Source organism: Martes martes (assembly GCF_963455335.1).
Source record: "Martes martes genome assembly, chromosome: 14".
In the NCBI taxonomy this organism is placed as follows: domain Eukaryota; kingdom Metazoa; phylum Chordata; class Mammalia; order Carnivora; family Mustelidae; genus Martes; species Martes martes.
In genome coordinates, this window is record NC_137902.1 from 89,777,651 (window position 1) to 89,794,685 (window position 17,035).

Here is a 17,035-nt window from a genome sequence, read left to right on the forward strand (position 1 = left end):
GAATACGGACTATGTAGGCACAGAATGGCCAACACCATGGGGACCTACCAGTCGTCCCCGTGACACTCTAGTCCTGTGTCAAGTCAGGCATGAAAATAAAATTGGGAGTAAAACATGTAATTGGCCATTTTAAAACATTGTGTTTATCTGGGGCATCTGGGGGGCTTAGCCAGTTAAGCATCCGACTCTTGATCTCAGCTCAGGTCTCCATCTCAGGGTCATGAGTTCAAGTTTCACGTTGGGCTCTATGTGGGCATGGAGCCTAGTTAAAAAAAATTAAAATATTGTGTTTATTTAAAAAATGTACTGACTGTTACAGCAAAAATTTATAGGTTTTGTTTAGCAACCTCACAACACCCTTGATATTTATATATTTCTATAAATATGAATATATATGTAATATAAATACATATGTAATATAAATATCATAAAAATTTAAATGTCCATAATCAATACAAATAACCAACTCTAACATACTTTTATTTGAATAAGAACTCCAAAATAATGCATTAAATTATCCCTTAGCATCACACTTAAATTTTACAAGAAGGCTTGTGAAAAATGTGTTCATATGTAATTCAACTAATTAAATTTTTGGGGTACTTGAGATGGAGGTCACTTATTATGAATCAGAATGGGAACCAATAGTTTTGTTCTGCAAGAGTGCAGAACCTACATTCCAAAATGGAAAATGTGATATGTTACTTCATTGAAAATACAAAGTGTTTTTCCAATTTATATGATTTCAATTTGTAATTATTAGTTTTCTTAACTGGGGCTATATTTTGATGCTATCACCAACATGGGCATGAAGGTGAGGGAACCTCTACTTCTACAGACAGGCTGTCCCCCATCTGCACTTGGAGAGCTAGCCACTGCAAACTCACTGAGCTAAGTCTTTGTCCCACAATACGATGTTTTGGTTTAATTTTTTTTTAAAGATTTTTTATTTATTTATTTGTCAGAGAGAGAGAGAGAGCGAGCGAGCACAGGCAGACAGAGTGGCAGAGGGAGAAGCAGGCTCCCTGCGGAGCAAGGAGCCCGATGTGGGACTCGATCCCAGGACGCTGGGATCATGACCTGAGCCGAAGGCTGCTGCTTAACCAACTGAGCCACCCAGGTGTCCCATGTTTTGGTTTAATTTTTAAAAAAATCTATTGCCTTTAAAAATGGTGTATGAGTCACACACGTTTAAAAATGTCATTTTATGTTTAGTGACGTGTCCGTTTGTTTTCAGATATTCAAACTCATTCATGAAATTTTGTAAGTGAACAACATTCTGTAGAATTGATTCTCTTTGACGAGGCCTGAAACTGAGTTTTCAGTGTACACGTTCCCATTGTGAGTCGTCCTTGTGACAGGGCGCACTCTTACTTATCATGTGGGCTTCACGTTTATCATGAAGGGCTTCTTGGTCAACAGTATAGCCCATTGTTTGAACCATGTTGGCTGCTTTTGGGTGCCTATCTGTAAATTGTGTGTGACACATGCCATATGATTGATAAGGTCTCACCTTCTTTCTTTCCAGACACTTCCCCAGAGAAGACCCCCCCCCCCTTGCTCTACTTCCTCCTTCCTGACTGTGAGCTTCCTCGTCTCTAGTTTCCTAAGCAGCCCACAGTAAGACTAGGCTATTCCTGGTGACATATGTTCTTTTCATGATAGCTGAGGTGAGAAGGTGAGGGGAGCACTGTCAGCTCTGGGAAGGCCAAGCCATGTCTGTGCTCTTGGGTTTCATCCCAGCACCTAGTGGGTGCTACACCCATGATAAATGAAAATAGAGTGTACTTGGGGGAACCAATGGAAATTAAGTCAGGGCAGTGTGGAGGTAGGGGAGGAAGGGAATATGGAGGAAAATGGTCTTTTAATAACAAACCTGTATTTTCCAAAGCCACATCCCTGCCAAGGCCGGGTCTGAAGCTGCGGCAGATGCTCCATGTAAACCCAGTCTTCTGTGATGTTCCACAGGAGACATAGTATTGACCTATTTTTGACCTCATAAATATAGATTCATGAAAGGCCACCAAAAGAGTGTATTGAATTATGCAACAGGCAGATCAACAAAAATAATTAAATTTGTGATTTCCCATCTAAAATAGGGTCTTTAATATTTAAATAGAAGAAGGATTGCCATATGTCTTGCAGCTGGTTCTTATCACGGCCACTTGTAAGCAGTCGGGAATCTGGCTCAGAAAGGATCACTGGCTAATGGCGCCGAGTGCGGGATGACAGGCGTCTGTAAAGGGCCAGACAGCACACATTTTAGGTCTGTGGGTATCTGTGTTCTCCACCACAATTCTTGTTTTTTCTTTTTTCTTTTTTTTTTTTTAACAAACCTTTAAAAATTAGCTCATGGAGCCGTACAGGCTGCAGAGTGATGTGGGTCATTTCAGATGGAGAGAAAGCAGCCTCACATTCCAGACTTCTGAAAGCAATTCCTCATTTTTATCTGTGCTGTTTTAACTCCTCTCTACTGAGCTTACGTTTGTTACCATTTAAGATTTCGATGAAACCACCAGGACTACTACAAGATATGTTGTTTGAAGTGGTTTTGTTTTACTCCATTGATGACATCTCTAGATTATAACTCAGTCCCCTTCTAGGCTTAGAGAACCTGTCAAAACACACGTTAAATGTGCCTCATAAGATAGAATGTGATGATTAGCTTGTACGAGTGTTAGGGATCTCACTGGAGAGGAAACGAAAACATTACAACAAAAGGATTTTCAGCCCATTCTTCTGTGTTTCTATAAATCCAATAAATTTTTCACTACTCCATTTTGCCTGAAGGGAATGTTCCAGGAAATATAATCTAGGTTCTTTAGAGCAGTGGTTCTCATATGTAGTCACCAGACCAGCAGCATCGACATCGTCTACATCGCTAGGGGACATGTTAAAAAAGCAGACTCTCAGGTCCTACCCCAGGCCAGCAGAGTCGCAGTTCTGGGATGGGGCCGGATTCTGTGCTTACCCAACACTCCACGACGTCCTCATCCCTAGAAGACCAAATGTTACTCTTACAAAGCTATAGCGACAACAGGGAAGCTGGGGACCAACCCAATGTGATCAAAAGAAGCCTGGTAAAATCATTTGTGGACCAAACATTTCTTCTTTGCTAACTGCAGAAGGGACATCATTCGAATTTGACAAAGAGATATGTTTTTATCAGACATTCATTTAACCATGCAATGGAGAATAATTGCTTGTTTCCATGATTTTTAGACACTCTGCTGTGTTTATATATTTTCCATCATGTACGGGAACTAGAATCAAACTCCTGAATTTTCAGGAGGTGGCTGCATGAAATAAAGGATTCCTTAGAGTTGTGAACGTAAAGGGTTTACTGTAAATATTTTGGTTCGTCTGAATGAAATGCGGGTCCTCGTGTACATTGGCCCCAGGCTTTTGTGAAGTTAAGTAAACCCGATGTCGTATCATCGGCTCCGGAGACATCAGCCTCCTGCTTCTTTGGCTTCCTCTTATACTTCATTTATTGCACACACACATTTGAAAAAACCTCTTTTTCAAAAATTTGAGTGCAGCGTACACACAATGTTACATCAGCGTCAGGTGTGCAACATGGTGATTTGACGATTTTAGGGATTGTACGATGTTCACCGCACGCGTAGCTGCCGCGCATCCCCGTACAACTCGATTAGAGTATCGTTGACTAATTTCCTGGCCGTACCTCTCACACCCTGACTTATTCGCTCACTCCATGACCGGAGCCCGAACCTGCCGTTCCGCGTCTCCCGCTTTACCCATCCCCGACCCCATCCCTTTGATAGTTTGTTCTCTGCATTTATAGGTCTGGTTCTGCTTTCTGTTTGTTTATTCAATCCTTTTGTTTTTAGATTCCACGTATGAGTAAAATCGTACGGTCTTTGACTTTTTACGTCTTGTCTTTTCACTTGTGAAATATGAGAAATACGAGCGATGCTTCTGGGTAGTATGAATCCCCTTGTGCTCTCCTGCTCTGTCTTTGCTTGCTTTGGCCAGTGTTCTTTTTACATGAATGATAAAATATAACTTTTTCAATAAAGAGAAAGCAAGTGACCTTGATAGTGGGAAAAATAAGACTATCAGAGAGCTGAGGGACAATGGCAGCTTCATAGCCGCGATGTGCCACCGTGGGGAGTGACTTCAACTCTTTTACCGATCTTCGTTGTTTACGGGATGAGAAGTGGCCAGTCCAAAGGCAGAAGCAATTGGGCTTAGTCAACAGAAGTATTTCTAGGTGATACATGTTAGGGAAAATGTCAGAAAAGGCAAAGAGTGGAGGTTAGGGATCTCAACTACAGGTATCAGGGAGGATGGGCAGCACCGTTTTTTCCCCCCTGGACTAAACAGAGCAGAGATATATTATGTGTGTGTGTGTTTGTGTCAACTTGCTCATTTCAGTGCATGAGTAAAGATGTATTATACTTAGATTATTTTCTAATGTCTCCTTCTGTAGGATCTGAGATGGTTAACTTTGATGGGAACAGCTCCTTGCTATACACGTTTAATCAGAAATCCATGAGTCCAGCAAAAGATGTTATTTCTTTGAAATTTAAAACCAGGCAGACTGACGGGATTCTACTCCACAGAGAAGGACAAAACGGCAAACACGTCACCCTGCAGTTAGTTAGAGGAAAGCTCATCTTATCGCTTAATTCAGGTAAAAATCCCAGTGGGTGGTTTCAAAAATATGTCTCTTTAGATGGCAGTATCTTTTTATGCTTCGTTTTTCACAGTGAAGTAGCAAATTTATCCTGAAACCAGAACACTTTCGAGAAAGAAAGAAGACCCTAGAAATAATTACTCTGGAGCAAGAGGCATGAAACAGAATGGTCTGGGCAAATGGAAGCGTGGTCACTCCACGGTTGAGGTGTACTACGGGGAACACGCATGTATCCCGGATGTACTTCACTGTAACAAGTTTTATAGCTCGATTAGTGTGTAAGACCATTTGCACAGGTTCAGTAAACAACCTGGTAATATTGTAAAGACGAGGGGTGGATCCCCGAAACCATGAGGCGGTGCTCTTTGTGAGGTTCTCGGAAGAAGATACTTCCAAGAAAAATGAAAATGCAATAATTAATAATAATAAACACAAGAAAGGTAGAAGAAATCATTCCCAGGTGAGAGAAGGTTGTACATGAGGCTGAGGTAAAGGCAGTTGACCAGCTCTCCGGATAGAAGTGTGCAAGGAAAGTGATTGGGGGAAGAGTTGACCTCCCACATGGCAGTCATGGTACCGGGTTGGATGGGGCGGTTCATTTGCTTCGCCTGTCCTTATAGGCCGTGCTAACCTGCCCTCCCCTGATGCCCGTGTGACCCTCACCCTGGGCAGCCTGCTGGATGACGAGCACTGGCATTCTGTCCTCATGGAGCTTGGGAACACGCATGTCCATTTTACCGTGGACAGGCACAGTCAGCATTTCCAGGCCGAGGGCGAGTCCGACTACTTGGATCTTGATTATAAGGTGTGAACATTTCTTTTCAAGTATTACAGATTTTATTATTTAAACACAACATAACCTTTTAAGAAAATACCGCTACATAGAGAAATACCCGTTGCTGGTAATTTGGAATCCTGGCGAAATGTTTCCCACGGGTGACGTCAGCCCAGCAGGAGACCCACATGCGCTGTTGAGATGTTGTATCACTCATAGGTGTGAGATCTCCCCTTAGAGGAAGTAGTTGTTGAATTCGGAAAGTGTGTAGATGAAGAGCTATCAGTAGGACAGGCGGCACAGTAAAATACATGTGCCCGGACGGCTTTCTATGTTACCTCTGGTGCTGACCATGATCCGTTCCCTTGGAGATCTCTGTGTTTTAGGGCGATCGTGAACAGAATTAGCAATCTAGGGTGCTTGGAGAAGTCATCACCATACGTTCCAACCTGCTTTTTCGAGGAACGAGAGAGCCAAAGTCAGGCGATTCAAAATACCCTTTCTTGGGACATTTAAAGGCTTAACGCATCCCCGGCGTGTTGCCCGCATGTATCTAACCAGCACTGGAGAACACCTTTTATTCTGCCAGTTCTGCGCAGCACATCTATCAGAGCAAAGGGGATGATTTCAACATTCATTTAGTGTAAGTGGCCTCAGCTGAGGAGGCCAGATGCAGAGCCTGGTCCTGAATGAGATTATCGATGCCTTCATTATTCTAACCCATCAGCAGTGTCCTGGCAAAGACCCGGACCCTGAAGCTGGGTTCTAGGAAGGTTTGTAAAGTAGAGTGTCATCATGGTCAGCCGCCTTGTCACCCAGATCAAGAGTGACCGTGGAAATGAACGTACAACATTCCCCATCAGCTGAAGTGACATAGCCCTTTGAGTAGCAAATTTCGAGAAGGGGTATTTAACCTACTTATATAAATGTAATAAAGAAAGAACCAGTACATTTATGTCTAAAAATTCACTTGAAATTAACATGATAATGTTAAAATAATGCCTGATAGATTGGAGGCAATTATCCTATACCTGCTGAGCATACGTGTTTTAGGCAGACAATCAGAAAATCATTAAACAGTATTATTTATGTCATTTTTTTCTTTCTAAGATCAGCTTTGGGGGGATTCCTGGACATGGAAAATCAGTGGCATTCCCGCAAAAAGACTTTCATGGCTGCTTCGAAAATCTCTACTATAATGGAGTGGATATCATTGATTTGTCCAAGAAACACACACCACAGATCCGCGTCATGGTAAGAAAGCTACACGTAAGGTCAAAGCAGCAGGGAACTGCAGCTTGTCTGATGGACCCAGTCCAGAGTGTGCCTCTCCTGAAGGCAGGGAAAGTGCCAATCACGTGTACCTTTTAGTTCGTATTTGACTTAACTCACTGAATAATTAACTTGATTTTTTAATTTAACTTTTTAAATTTTTAGTTCTAGTCACTAACATACAGTGTAGTGTTAGCTTCAGGTGTATAGTTTAGGGAATCAGCACTTCCTGCATCACCTGGTGCTCCTCACACGTGCCCTCCTTCATCCCCATCACCGGCTTCTTAATTTTTACAGGTGTGTGGAAACAGACGCACGCTTTCGCAAATGCGTCATGGCGCATCTGAATAAAGACTTTTCAGGGCAGGGCCTCTGTTGGGATTGATTTCCTCTTGCTTCTTTCTCCTGTTACTGAACTCCTAGCTCAGCTGCCTGTCACTCGCTTGAAAGGCCAGTACTCGAGAGATGAATTTGGTTTGGGAAGGAATTTGAGCTTAATTTAATTTGAGGCCCGGAACCTGGGGAGAAGGTGGACTCTTGTGCAAAAGCCAGCTGCTGGGTTTCTGCCCGGCCCAGGGATTTGCAGAGGGGTTAGGAGTGGGTCGGTGAAGGGAGCGGGTGGTCTGCTGCATCTCTCCATCCCGGGCAGACTCCGTGGTGCCAGCCACAAACCCTACCTCCGTGCTCAGGGGCTGTGCCCCGGGGGTCTGGTGCCTGTTTGCTGATGTGCAGGAACACCCTATTGTTCTGCAAAGGGAGGCCAAGGCCCACAGATACACAAAGGGAGGTTAGTAAAATCAGTCCTGGGAACTAAGGAAGAAAAAGGTTTGCCAGAAAACTTGCTTGACTCTTCGGAAGGCGGATGTGGCTTCGAACAGGCGACTGGGCATGTTTGGGACCTTGTCTCTCCAAGGCCAGGGGTCTGTCTGCTGTGGATCTGGGGACTTAGGTCAGCGAATAAGGAGCATGTTATTTCGAGGCAGGCGGACCCCTCAGACGGGTTGGACTGTTGTCAGGCTTTCGTCTCTCCACGCGGCTGCAGGCCGTCCCCCCGGGCCGGCGTGTTACGGAGCTAGCGTCTGTCCTTCCACGTTTGGTTCCTTAGACCCGAATCCTCTACAAGCAGTGCACCCAGCTTTGTGAATATCGATGCCTCCATATCGAGTGTTGTTTACAGAAATGGCGTTGTTTTATGTGAGCTTTTCTCCATTTCCATTTTCCAACTCAGTGAAACCTATGGGAATGCTTTTTTTTTTAAAGGTTTATTTATTTTAGAGAGAAAGCATGAGGGAGAGAAAGAGGATTTCTCAAGCGGACCCCCCACTGAGCTCGGAGCCCCACATGGGACTGGATCCCGGGACCCTGAGACCATGACCTGAGCCGAAATCAAGAGTCGGTCACTCAGCTAACTGAGCCACCCAGGTGCCCCAATTTATAAGAGAGTTTTAGGTTTCATAGGTCACCCTATGTCATTCATGATCCAAATGTTTTCTCAGATTAACCAATTTTCTATGAAATATAAAATCATGTTATAATATAATTATGTATCATATATCATATCTTTTATATTAAATGTTATGGGCCATGTTGAGCATATAAATGCCTTTATTGGTATGTCGCCAATGTCTTAATGTATTTTTTTAATAGCTTTGTAGTATTTGGTCTTGCTTTGAAATACTTCTGAAACTCTAGACTCTAGATACAGTCTCAAGGATTTTCCTGTAAGAAGTTTTAAGGTGGTTTCATTTATTTATTTACTTTAAAACTGAAAAAAAAATTTAAGTCTTCGACTGTCTGGGCTTTACTCTTTGTGTGGATCAGTAGTTATTTTAGGTCTCACGGGTACCCATTCGTGCCTGAGCTGTTTAGTGACCAGACCCAACCTCCACACACAGGCTTGAATCTTACCTCTCACCACATACTGGCTGTACCTGTGGTCTCAGATCTTTCTGTGGGTCAGTCACTGGGCCCCGCTGCTGTGTTTACCCCATACCAATGCCATATTGACTTGATTATAGTGCTTTTATGGTATATATTTTGGAGAGGAAGGATAATGTTTGGGCACATATTCCTCTGGAATTTATGAAAATCTATCTAATTTTTTTAAAAAAGAATGTATTTATTTACTTGAGAGAGAGAGGAGGCACATGCAGGGGCAGAGACAGAGGGAGAGGGAGAAGCAGGCTCCCTCTGAGTCCTTGATCCCAGGACCCCGAGATCATGACCTGAGGTGAAGGCAGAGGCTTAACCCACTGAGCCCCCCAGGCACCCCACTTAATTGGAGTTCTTTTAAGAACTTAAGTTCCTTCCTCCCAAACACTATGATTAAAGGTAAGTTTGCTCCTGGAGCAGCAGACACAATCTAAAGCTCAAAGATGTGTTTTTTAGTAAAATAGAATGAAGTAAAGGCAACAGGCAGCCGGCAGGTCAGAAGTCAGGCTGGGGAGAGCGTGCTGGTTGACAAGGCCCATGGGAACCTCTAAGAGGTGGGCAGCCCACTCAGGCCGGCCACACCCCTGCCTCAGATGGGCCAAACCCCACGGCCTGGCCTGTCTGAGCCAGATGTTCGTGTCCCCTGAGTGACGAGTGTGTAAGCGTTCACACAACCAAGGGGAGTGCGGGAAGGTCCCCGGAGCCGCTGTCCATGGTGCTGGGCTTCATGCCGCACGTAAACAGCCAGTGCCTCGAGGTATAAGAAATCTGTCTCCTCTGTCGTGACCTGCGCCCAGCACAAGGCCTGGGAAAGACGTATCTCCAGATTCCTTTGCCAATGCCCAGAAATGGAGGAGACAGAACTGCCCTAAAAGCCTCAGAAGGAGGTTTGCCCAGCCAGGGCAGTGTCAGGGTTTGAGGGACCTGTCAGGTAGATCTGGACTGCAGCTGGGTGGGGAAGCCTAGGTCTTGGGTCCTCGCTTGCTGCAAGGTTGATAGGAAACTGCACCTCTTGGAAAGCTTGTTGTTCACGAAAGCGTCCCTTCTGCCCCTTCCTAAATCCTTTTCCACTGTATTCACAGGGAAATGTGTCCTTCTCGTGCTCATACCCACAAATTGTGCCCATGACTTTTCCGAGCTCCAGGAGTTACTTAGCTCTGCCGGGCACCGTCGGAGAGGACAAGGTGTCGGTCGCTTTCCAATTCCGAACGTGGAACAGGGCAGGGCTGCTGCTGACCACTCAATTCCAACACAGCCCAGCGGCTCTCGTCCTCGTTCTTAATGATGGAAAACTCAGGCTGAGTCTCTCCCAGCCCGGACACCCGGCGAGGGACGTCACAGCAGGTAATAGGCGTTCGCTGTGACCGCACGGTCCTTCTGTCACCTCTGCATTAAACGAGTGACGGAATCAGTAAGATACTCGCAATCCTTCTAGAGGGAACTAGAGTTCTTTTACCTTTGAACTAGGTACATCCAGGTTGTTGGTATGTGAGTCAGTGTGATCTGAAGTTAGCTGCAGATCACACATACCTCTCAAAAAGTTTAAAAACTAGGGCGCCTGGGTGGCTCAGTGGGTTAAAGCCTCGCTTTCAGCCCAGGTCAGGATCTCAGGGTCCTGGGATCGAGCCCCGCGTCGGGCTCTCTGCTCAGCGGGGAGCCTGCTTCTCCCTCTCTCTCTGCCTGCCTCTCTGCCTACTTGTGATCTCTGTCTGTCAAATGAATGGATAAAATCTTTTAAAAAAAAGTTTAAAAAATAACTTAGTTATCAACTGATGGTGGGGAGTTGGCAGTCCGCTTGAGACACTGGAGAACAGTAGCCTAGGTTGGAGTCCTGACAAAAGAGTTTCCTTATCCTGTCTTTTGAACCTATATGCACACCAATCATAATATTTGAAGTTATGATTTTTCCCAGATTTTCTGTTCCTTTGGGAATTCCTGTTTTGGGTAAGGCTTCTTATAACTATGGGCGAATGTTCTGCTTGGCTTCCAAGAAGGACCCACATTTCTAAACTCCCTTCCAGGGTCGTGTTATCCTCGGAGTCTGGGGACTGTTTTGTGTTAGAGTGCTGGTGAAAACGTAGAGCCAGGTAGGTGTCGTTCCACGAGTGTTGACTACGGAAGGAGCGCCTCGCCTGACCCAGGTTACCAGGTCGGGATTGAACACCGGGAATGAAACGTAGCTCTTTGTTTCTCTTTATAAATAAAAGAAAAAATCTGATCACCGGCGTAGGGAGTTCCCTTGTGGACCTCAGCAGATGAGCACAACCAGGGAGTGTCAAGTCAGATTTTGGTAATCGCTTCACTCTTGGTTTGTGTAGATTTACAAGCTGCGTGCCTTACTAACGAAGAGATGGTGTTTTGTTGTTGCTTCACGTGAGTACACACCGTTCTCCCTTCCAACACGCTGGGAGTAGTTATTTAACTTTTTTTGAAGGTTGGCACTGAAATATTATAGGAATATTTTATTGAATTGATTTTTAAGCTTTCACTGGGCAATGCATTAATTTTTGGAAACAAACCAGAGGTGCATTTTTCTTGCTGCTTTTTTTTAGAAGCATTTGAGGGGTGTGGTTTTTTGTTTGTTTGTTTGTTTTTGTTTTTGTTTTTGTTTTTGTTTTCTTTACCTTTGAAATACAGGCCTGCCTCCAAGATACTCAGGTCTGGTTTCAGACCACCCAAATACAACAAATATTGCAATAAAGTGAACCAAATGGATTTTTTTTGGCTTTTCCATGCATATAAAAGTTATGTCTACGGGGCGCCTGGGTGGCTCAGGGTTAAAGCCTCTGCCTTCCGCTCAGGTCATGATCTCAGGGTCCTGGGATGGAGCCCCACATCCGGCTCTCTGCTCGGCAGGGAGCCTGCTTCCCCCTCTTTCTCTGCCTGCCCCTCTGCCTACTTGTCATCTCTCTCTCTGTCAAATAAATAAATAAAATCTTTAAAAAAAAAAGTTATGTCTGCAGTATACCATGGTCTGTTAAATGTGCAGGAACTTTACGTCTGGAAAAACAATATACACGTCTTAATTAAAAAAATACTCTATTGCTAAGAAATGGTGCCGCGTGAGCCTTCAGCGCGTTGTAATCACGGATCACAGATCAGCATCATGAATGTCACAGTGATGAAAAACTCTGAAGGATCGTGACACAGAGGCACAGAATGAGCAGATGCTGTTGGAAAAATGTCCCTGAGAGATGCGCTCCGGGCAGGGGACCACGAGCCTTCTGCTAGAGAAAGGCGCAGTGTCTGCGAGGCACAGAAAGTGAGGAAGAGAAGACAGATGGCGACTGGTTTTCATTCCAAACCTTGGATGATGTGTGAAAGCACCTACCAAACCAAGAACCAAAGTTTAAAGGTTGAGTGAAATGTAATCATGTCGGATGCCAGGAAAGGACATCCGGTCACCGTTCATCCTGCTTCCCGCTTTTGGGTCCTTTTTCCGAATAGTTACCTCACTGTGTTTGTGAAGGGATCTAGAAAGGTCCGGAGTGTACAACCTAGTGTCTGTGTGCTTGTGGAGCTGGGCCAGTGGAGCGAGGTGGGAACAGAAGGTCAGTGGAGGGGAGGGGAGTGTGTGTTCCCTTTCTGTAGGAAAAGACACAGTCCACCCTTTCCCGAAGGGCCTCAACTGCCCAGGGCAGTGTTCTCTGCGATCAGGACGGATTTGACACAAGCTGGTGGGAGGTTCTGTTTGAGAAGACTCATCTCCCAGGCCCATTTCCAGAACCACCTCTGTGCTGCTAGGGCTGATGGGCTCGAAAAGTGCCACCTGTGTTCTCCCCAAGCCTCGGGTCCTCATCTTTAGAGTGACACTAGTGTGACTGATGGTAGAAACAATGATGTTGAGCCTACAGACCATGAGCCCTGTGCCTGCTAGTCAGCAGTCACTCCAAAACATTTAGTTCTCATTATTCCAAAACTAGTTCCAAGACCATCACCCCCCCCAAAACTGAAGTCTTTGTGGAGCTGGGGGGTGGGTGGGAGAATGAGCCTTGTGTTCCCAGTAGCACAAATCAAAACACCCCCGCCCCTCTCTTCTCCATCCATCCTTTGACTGTAAGTGCTGCCTGCGAGACAAGCCGTTATTCCGTCAGAAGTGGGGAGGGTAGAAGACACACAAAAGAAACACAAAGGGTGAGAATTATAATGGGGAGAAACAGAATGATCGTAAGAGCAGGCATTTCACTTTTAAATGAGAATGTCGAATTTTATTAAAAACAGTCTTTTATTATAGAGGTAAATGGCATCTATTACCGATTCAAGGAGATATTCTGGAGTGTTTTCTGCAAGTTATCCCAGGAAATAACTCTATGTCCTAGATAGGTGAGTAGGTGTGGGGGGGGAGGAGACAGGAGGGATTTTTAACATCTGATTTTATTTTATTTTTTAAAAGATTTTATTTATTTATTTGACAGAGAGAGAGATCACAAGTAGGCAGAGAGGCAGGCAGAGAGAGAGGAGGAAGCAGGCTCCCTGCTGAGCAGAGAGCCCGATGCGGGGCTCGATCCCAGGACGCTGGGATCATGACCTGAGCCGAAGGCAGAGGCTTAACCCACTGAGCCACTCAGGCGCCCCATTAACATCAGATTTTAAATGGATTATCCTGACAGATAATGTTAGGTACACTTCAAAATAAATCCCGAATGACAAGAGTGGAAGGGACACTCCCAGGTTCTTGCTTGTGGATTCCTTCAGGACCAGTGTCATAATGTAGGTGTTGAGTATCTGACTGCAATCCTGCAGATTCTGTTGTCGGCTTTCTCATCATTGCTCATGAACATAACCCGTGTGGGGTCTTTGCGACAGTTTTGGATTCATGAATGTGACACAGAACGTGAGAGATGTGTATACACGGTAAAGAGCTAAAGTCCCTGAAAGGGAGTGCTGGGAAGTACCATCGCTCCCATCTCACAGTCTGAGAGGAGCAGAGGCATCGCGATTTTTATGGTAGGGCCTATGACCTTCTGGGTCAGGCCAGAAACATTTCCCGTGCACAGGGTCTTGAATCCATGTCAACGTCACTGATGAGAAATGAAGCCAAGGCAAAAAAAGCTGTATTTTCATTTTTAATTGCAGTATCGTTGACATATTAACGAGCATTGGAGGGACATGGATTTACGGGGTTGATTAGGTTCCTTGGGCCAAACTCTGATACTAAATTAAATATGCCTGGTTAACTTTCCACTGGAAACATGGCCGTGTTTTCTTTGGGGCTGATACCCCATGAGCTAGAAAATAACTTCTGACCCTTGCAGGTTGACTTCCAAACGTAGAGGGCTCTAAGCAGTCGGCACCTTTCTCATTTGCAAGAGGTATAGGCTAATCTATCAGGACAGTTCCCCAAGATTATCAATTTAGAGTCAGGCAGGCTCATTCGTGAGCTTGGGCACAACATCAAAGAAATCAAGAGTCTCACTTTGTTGTTTTCAATTAGCTGAAGTGTTTGTTTATGACTGTTTCCCTGTTGGGCAAGACAATTTCTAAAGATTTCAATTGTTCACTGTGCTCCTTCAGAGCAGCAGGTGTCTCTGGGGCTGTGACAGTGGCCGTGACCTCCCGTGGAGGGGAGGAGTCCCTTGCCTTTGAACGAATGGCTCAATTGGCCAATTGAAAATGGGCATGAAGACAAACACAATTCTCCCATCCAAAGTTAATGTTAATATTTAAAAATATTTTCTACTGGCTTTTGTCCATTTTTAGACAGTGATTGAGTATGCACACACACACACACACACACACACACACACTTTAATGTGGTGCTTTCTAAACTTTATATTTTGTTCAATGAAATTTCATGTTTTAGTAATACTTAAGTTGCTGATACATTTTTTCTAAAGAGTTATATTGATATATATGGTATATTTTTCTAAATAGTTTACCAAGATTATATATAGTAATAATACATGAAAGTAGGGACAAGATTTTATTTTTATAACAACAATTTTGGAAAATCTTATGCTTCTCAACATCCTAAAATATTAACAAACTAGAAGAGGGGAAAGTACTCCCTGTGCCAGGGGACTAGGATATTTGGTCATGTTAAGGTTGTTCAGGATCCTGTTGCATTAGTCCGTTAAAGTCCTAGCCCTGGGAGGAACTAAGATTGCGCTGTCCAGGGCAGAATGTTTGGACTGTCCACTCTTGATTCTTCCTTCCCCTTTCAATTCAGCTTTCTTTCTTTTCTCTTTTTTTCTCCCTGTACTTTTCTGATTTAAACAAGCAATGAGAAAGTGAAACACAGCCACTGCCGTGTGCACATATGTCTTAATACTCTTAACGGACCACAGTAATTTTTGTGAGAATATAATTTGTGTTAGAACACGACTGGCCAATCTATGACTGTGGGAGGTCAGAGGCAAGGACCCTCTGGAACCACACATTTACTCAATGAGCCTCACTCCACAGGTAACCCCTTCCTCCTAGATAAACATGACCAGGATACCACGTGATCTCATTGCCTGTTAAGAAACCCTGAAGCCCACATCTGTCCCAAGCCTCTCCCTTTCTCTCTGAGAGGCCCAGCTGTCCTTTGTGGTGGGTCTCCATTGCCCAGCCAGCTAACTAACCTGGTGGGTTTCAGGTGGGTTCATGGTGAAGTTTGGTAGGGTGTCTAAGATCATGACTGTATTGTTCTCAAGCATGGCTCTGTGTAGCTGCATCTATAGGGATTTTAGGAATTTCTTACCCAATTTTGTTTACTTCCAGGTGCCGGATTAAGTGATGGGCAGTGGCATTCAGTGTCCCTCTCATTGAAAGGAAATCACCTGAGTGTGATGGTGGATGATGAGGCAGCCTCTGTGGCTCATTCCCTGCATGGCCAGATTGATTCAGGGGACACCTATTATTTGGGCGGTAAGTGAAAGGAGCTGGCGGTGTTGACAATCAAACCATCCTTGTCTTTCCAGCTCCTGCCTTCTGACAATCGGCAATTTTAAATGAAGGTTAATACTGAAGAGTGAGGTTTCTCTTTCAGTTTAGTCAATGAGAATGTCAAGCAAAGACAATAAATTTTTCTTAAGGATTTATTTACTTATTTGAGAGAGAGAGCATGAGTGGGAGTGACAGAGGGAGAGGGAGAGAGGATCCTAAGCAGATTCCCCATTGAGTGCGGAGCCCAACATGGGCTCTATCTCATGACCCTGAGATCATGACCTGAGCCAAAACCAAGAGTAGGGTGCTTAACCTACTGTGCCACCCAGGCGCCCCAGACAAAGGCCATAAATTATGGCCTAAAATGCAAGTCTACGGGGACCTTGTTTCGATGTGCATTTGCTAAGATTGGTTTTGAATTTAGCACTTGTTTTCACTGCAGTCACCTGGAAAGCTTCCAGAATGCTAGGACTTGTCTCTGTCCCTAGGGATCTGCTTTCTCTGGCTCTGATGCCCAATGCCCGGGGAGTGGGCTCTCCAGGTGACTCTGTGCAGGCCACTCTGAGGGTCCTCACTCTCTGTCTCTTACCTTTTGTGCTTCTCTAGAGTATTTTCCGAAGGCCAGATAACCCTTAGAACATTTCCTTCAGGTGTTTTTATGTGACAGTTTCCTTGTTGCACGTGGGCGGTCTTCTTTTTGTCAGCCGCTCTCCTCCCCGGGTGGCCAGCTCCTCCGGTGTGGCCCGGGAGCCATGCATGGCAGCACCACTTTCAAGCCTGTCACAGGTGCAGACGTAACTCCCCTGACTTCGTGAGCCAGAATCTGCATTTCCCCAAGATCCCCAGCTGCTCTGTTGCCCTAAACGTTCAGGAAGCGTTCTGTTGCCCACTGCGTACGCACAAAGACGCCGTTACCTACACCAGAGCAAGAGAGGAACTTAATGGCTACTGACACTCACTCACTACCTCTTGGTGAACTTTACCAAGACAACACCAGGCCATCACCCCGACTGTGGGAGACGGCGGGTTTGCTTGTTCAGTAGAACTTTGACCGAGTCTGTCCAGGATCCGTGCAGCCAGGGAGGGGGAGCTTCTGAGGGTAACAAATGTCCGTTCTGAGGCATCCGTGTGAGGAGTCTGAGCCGCCAGAACTTAGGCCTGTCGGTTGCGAGATTCCTTCTAATCGTGGCCGGAAGCCGTCCTAGCTCTTATGCCCATTTCGCATTTTATGGTTGTTTCTTTCCAAAATAAGTTTGAGGTCATGGTGGAGATAACTTGATAGCCCAACAAGAAAGTATAAAATCCTCCCTAAGAGTTGACAGTAAGCCACACACTGTGCATCAGGGTGTTCAATCTTTCAAGCCCCCTAAAGCAAGCATCACTGTGAGCGTGGAGTGGTGCCAGGAGCATTAGAACATTTAATTGCTCACTCTCCCCGCCTGCCAAATATGGTGCACCTCTGACCCAGACAGGTTTTTAAACCTTTACACGTAGGATGGATTTTAGAGCTCTGCAGAGGAACC

The 17,035-nt window shown here is 45.0% G+C and overlaps 1 protein-coding gene across 1 annotated transcript in view; it reads left to right on the forward strand.

Moving 5' to 3' along the window:
* Positions 1-17,035, forward strand: part of LOC308355342 (contactin-associated protein-like 3) — a gene marked incomplete at its 3' end in the record, with an annotated part of 127,040 nt that overhangs the window by 32,111 nt on the left and 77,894 nt on the right. The window contains exons 3-7 of the mRNA XM_080823518.1: positions 4,457-4,660; positions 5,284-5,468; positions 6,549-6,692; positions 9,725-9,986; positions 15,348-15,494. Coding sequence (XP_080679644.1) covers positions 4,457-4,660; positions 5,284-5,468; positions 6,549-6,692; positions 9,725-9,986; positions 15,348-15,494 — 942 coding nt within the window. The remainder of the gene's footprint in view (positions 1-4,456; positions 4,661-5,283; positions 5,469-6,548; positions 6,693-9,724; positions 9,987-15,347; positions 15,495-17,035) is intronic.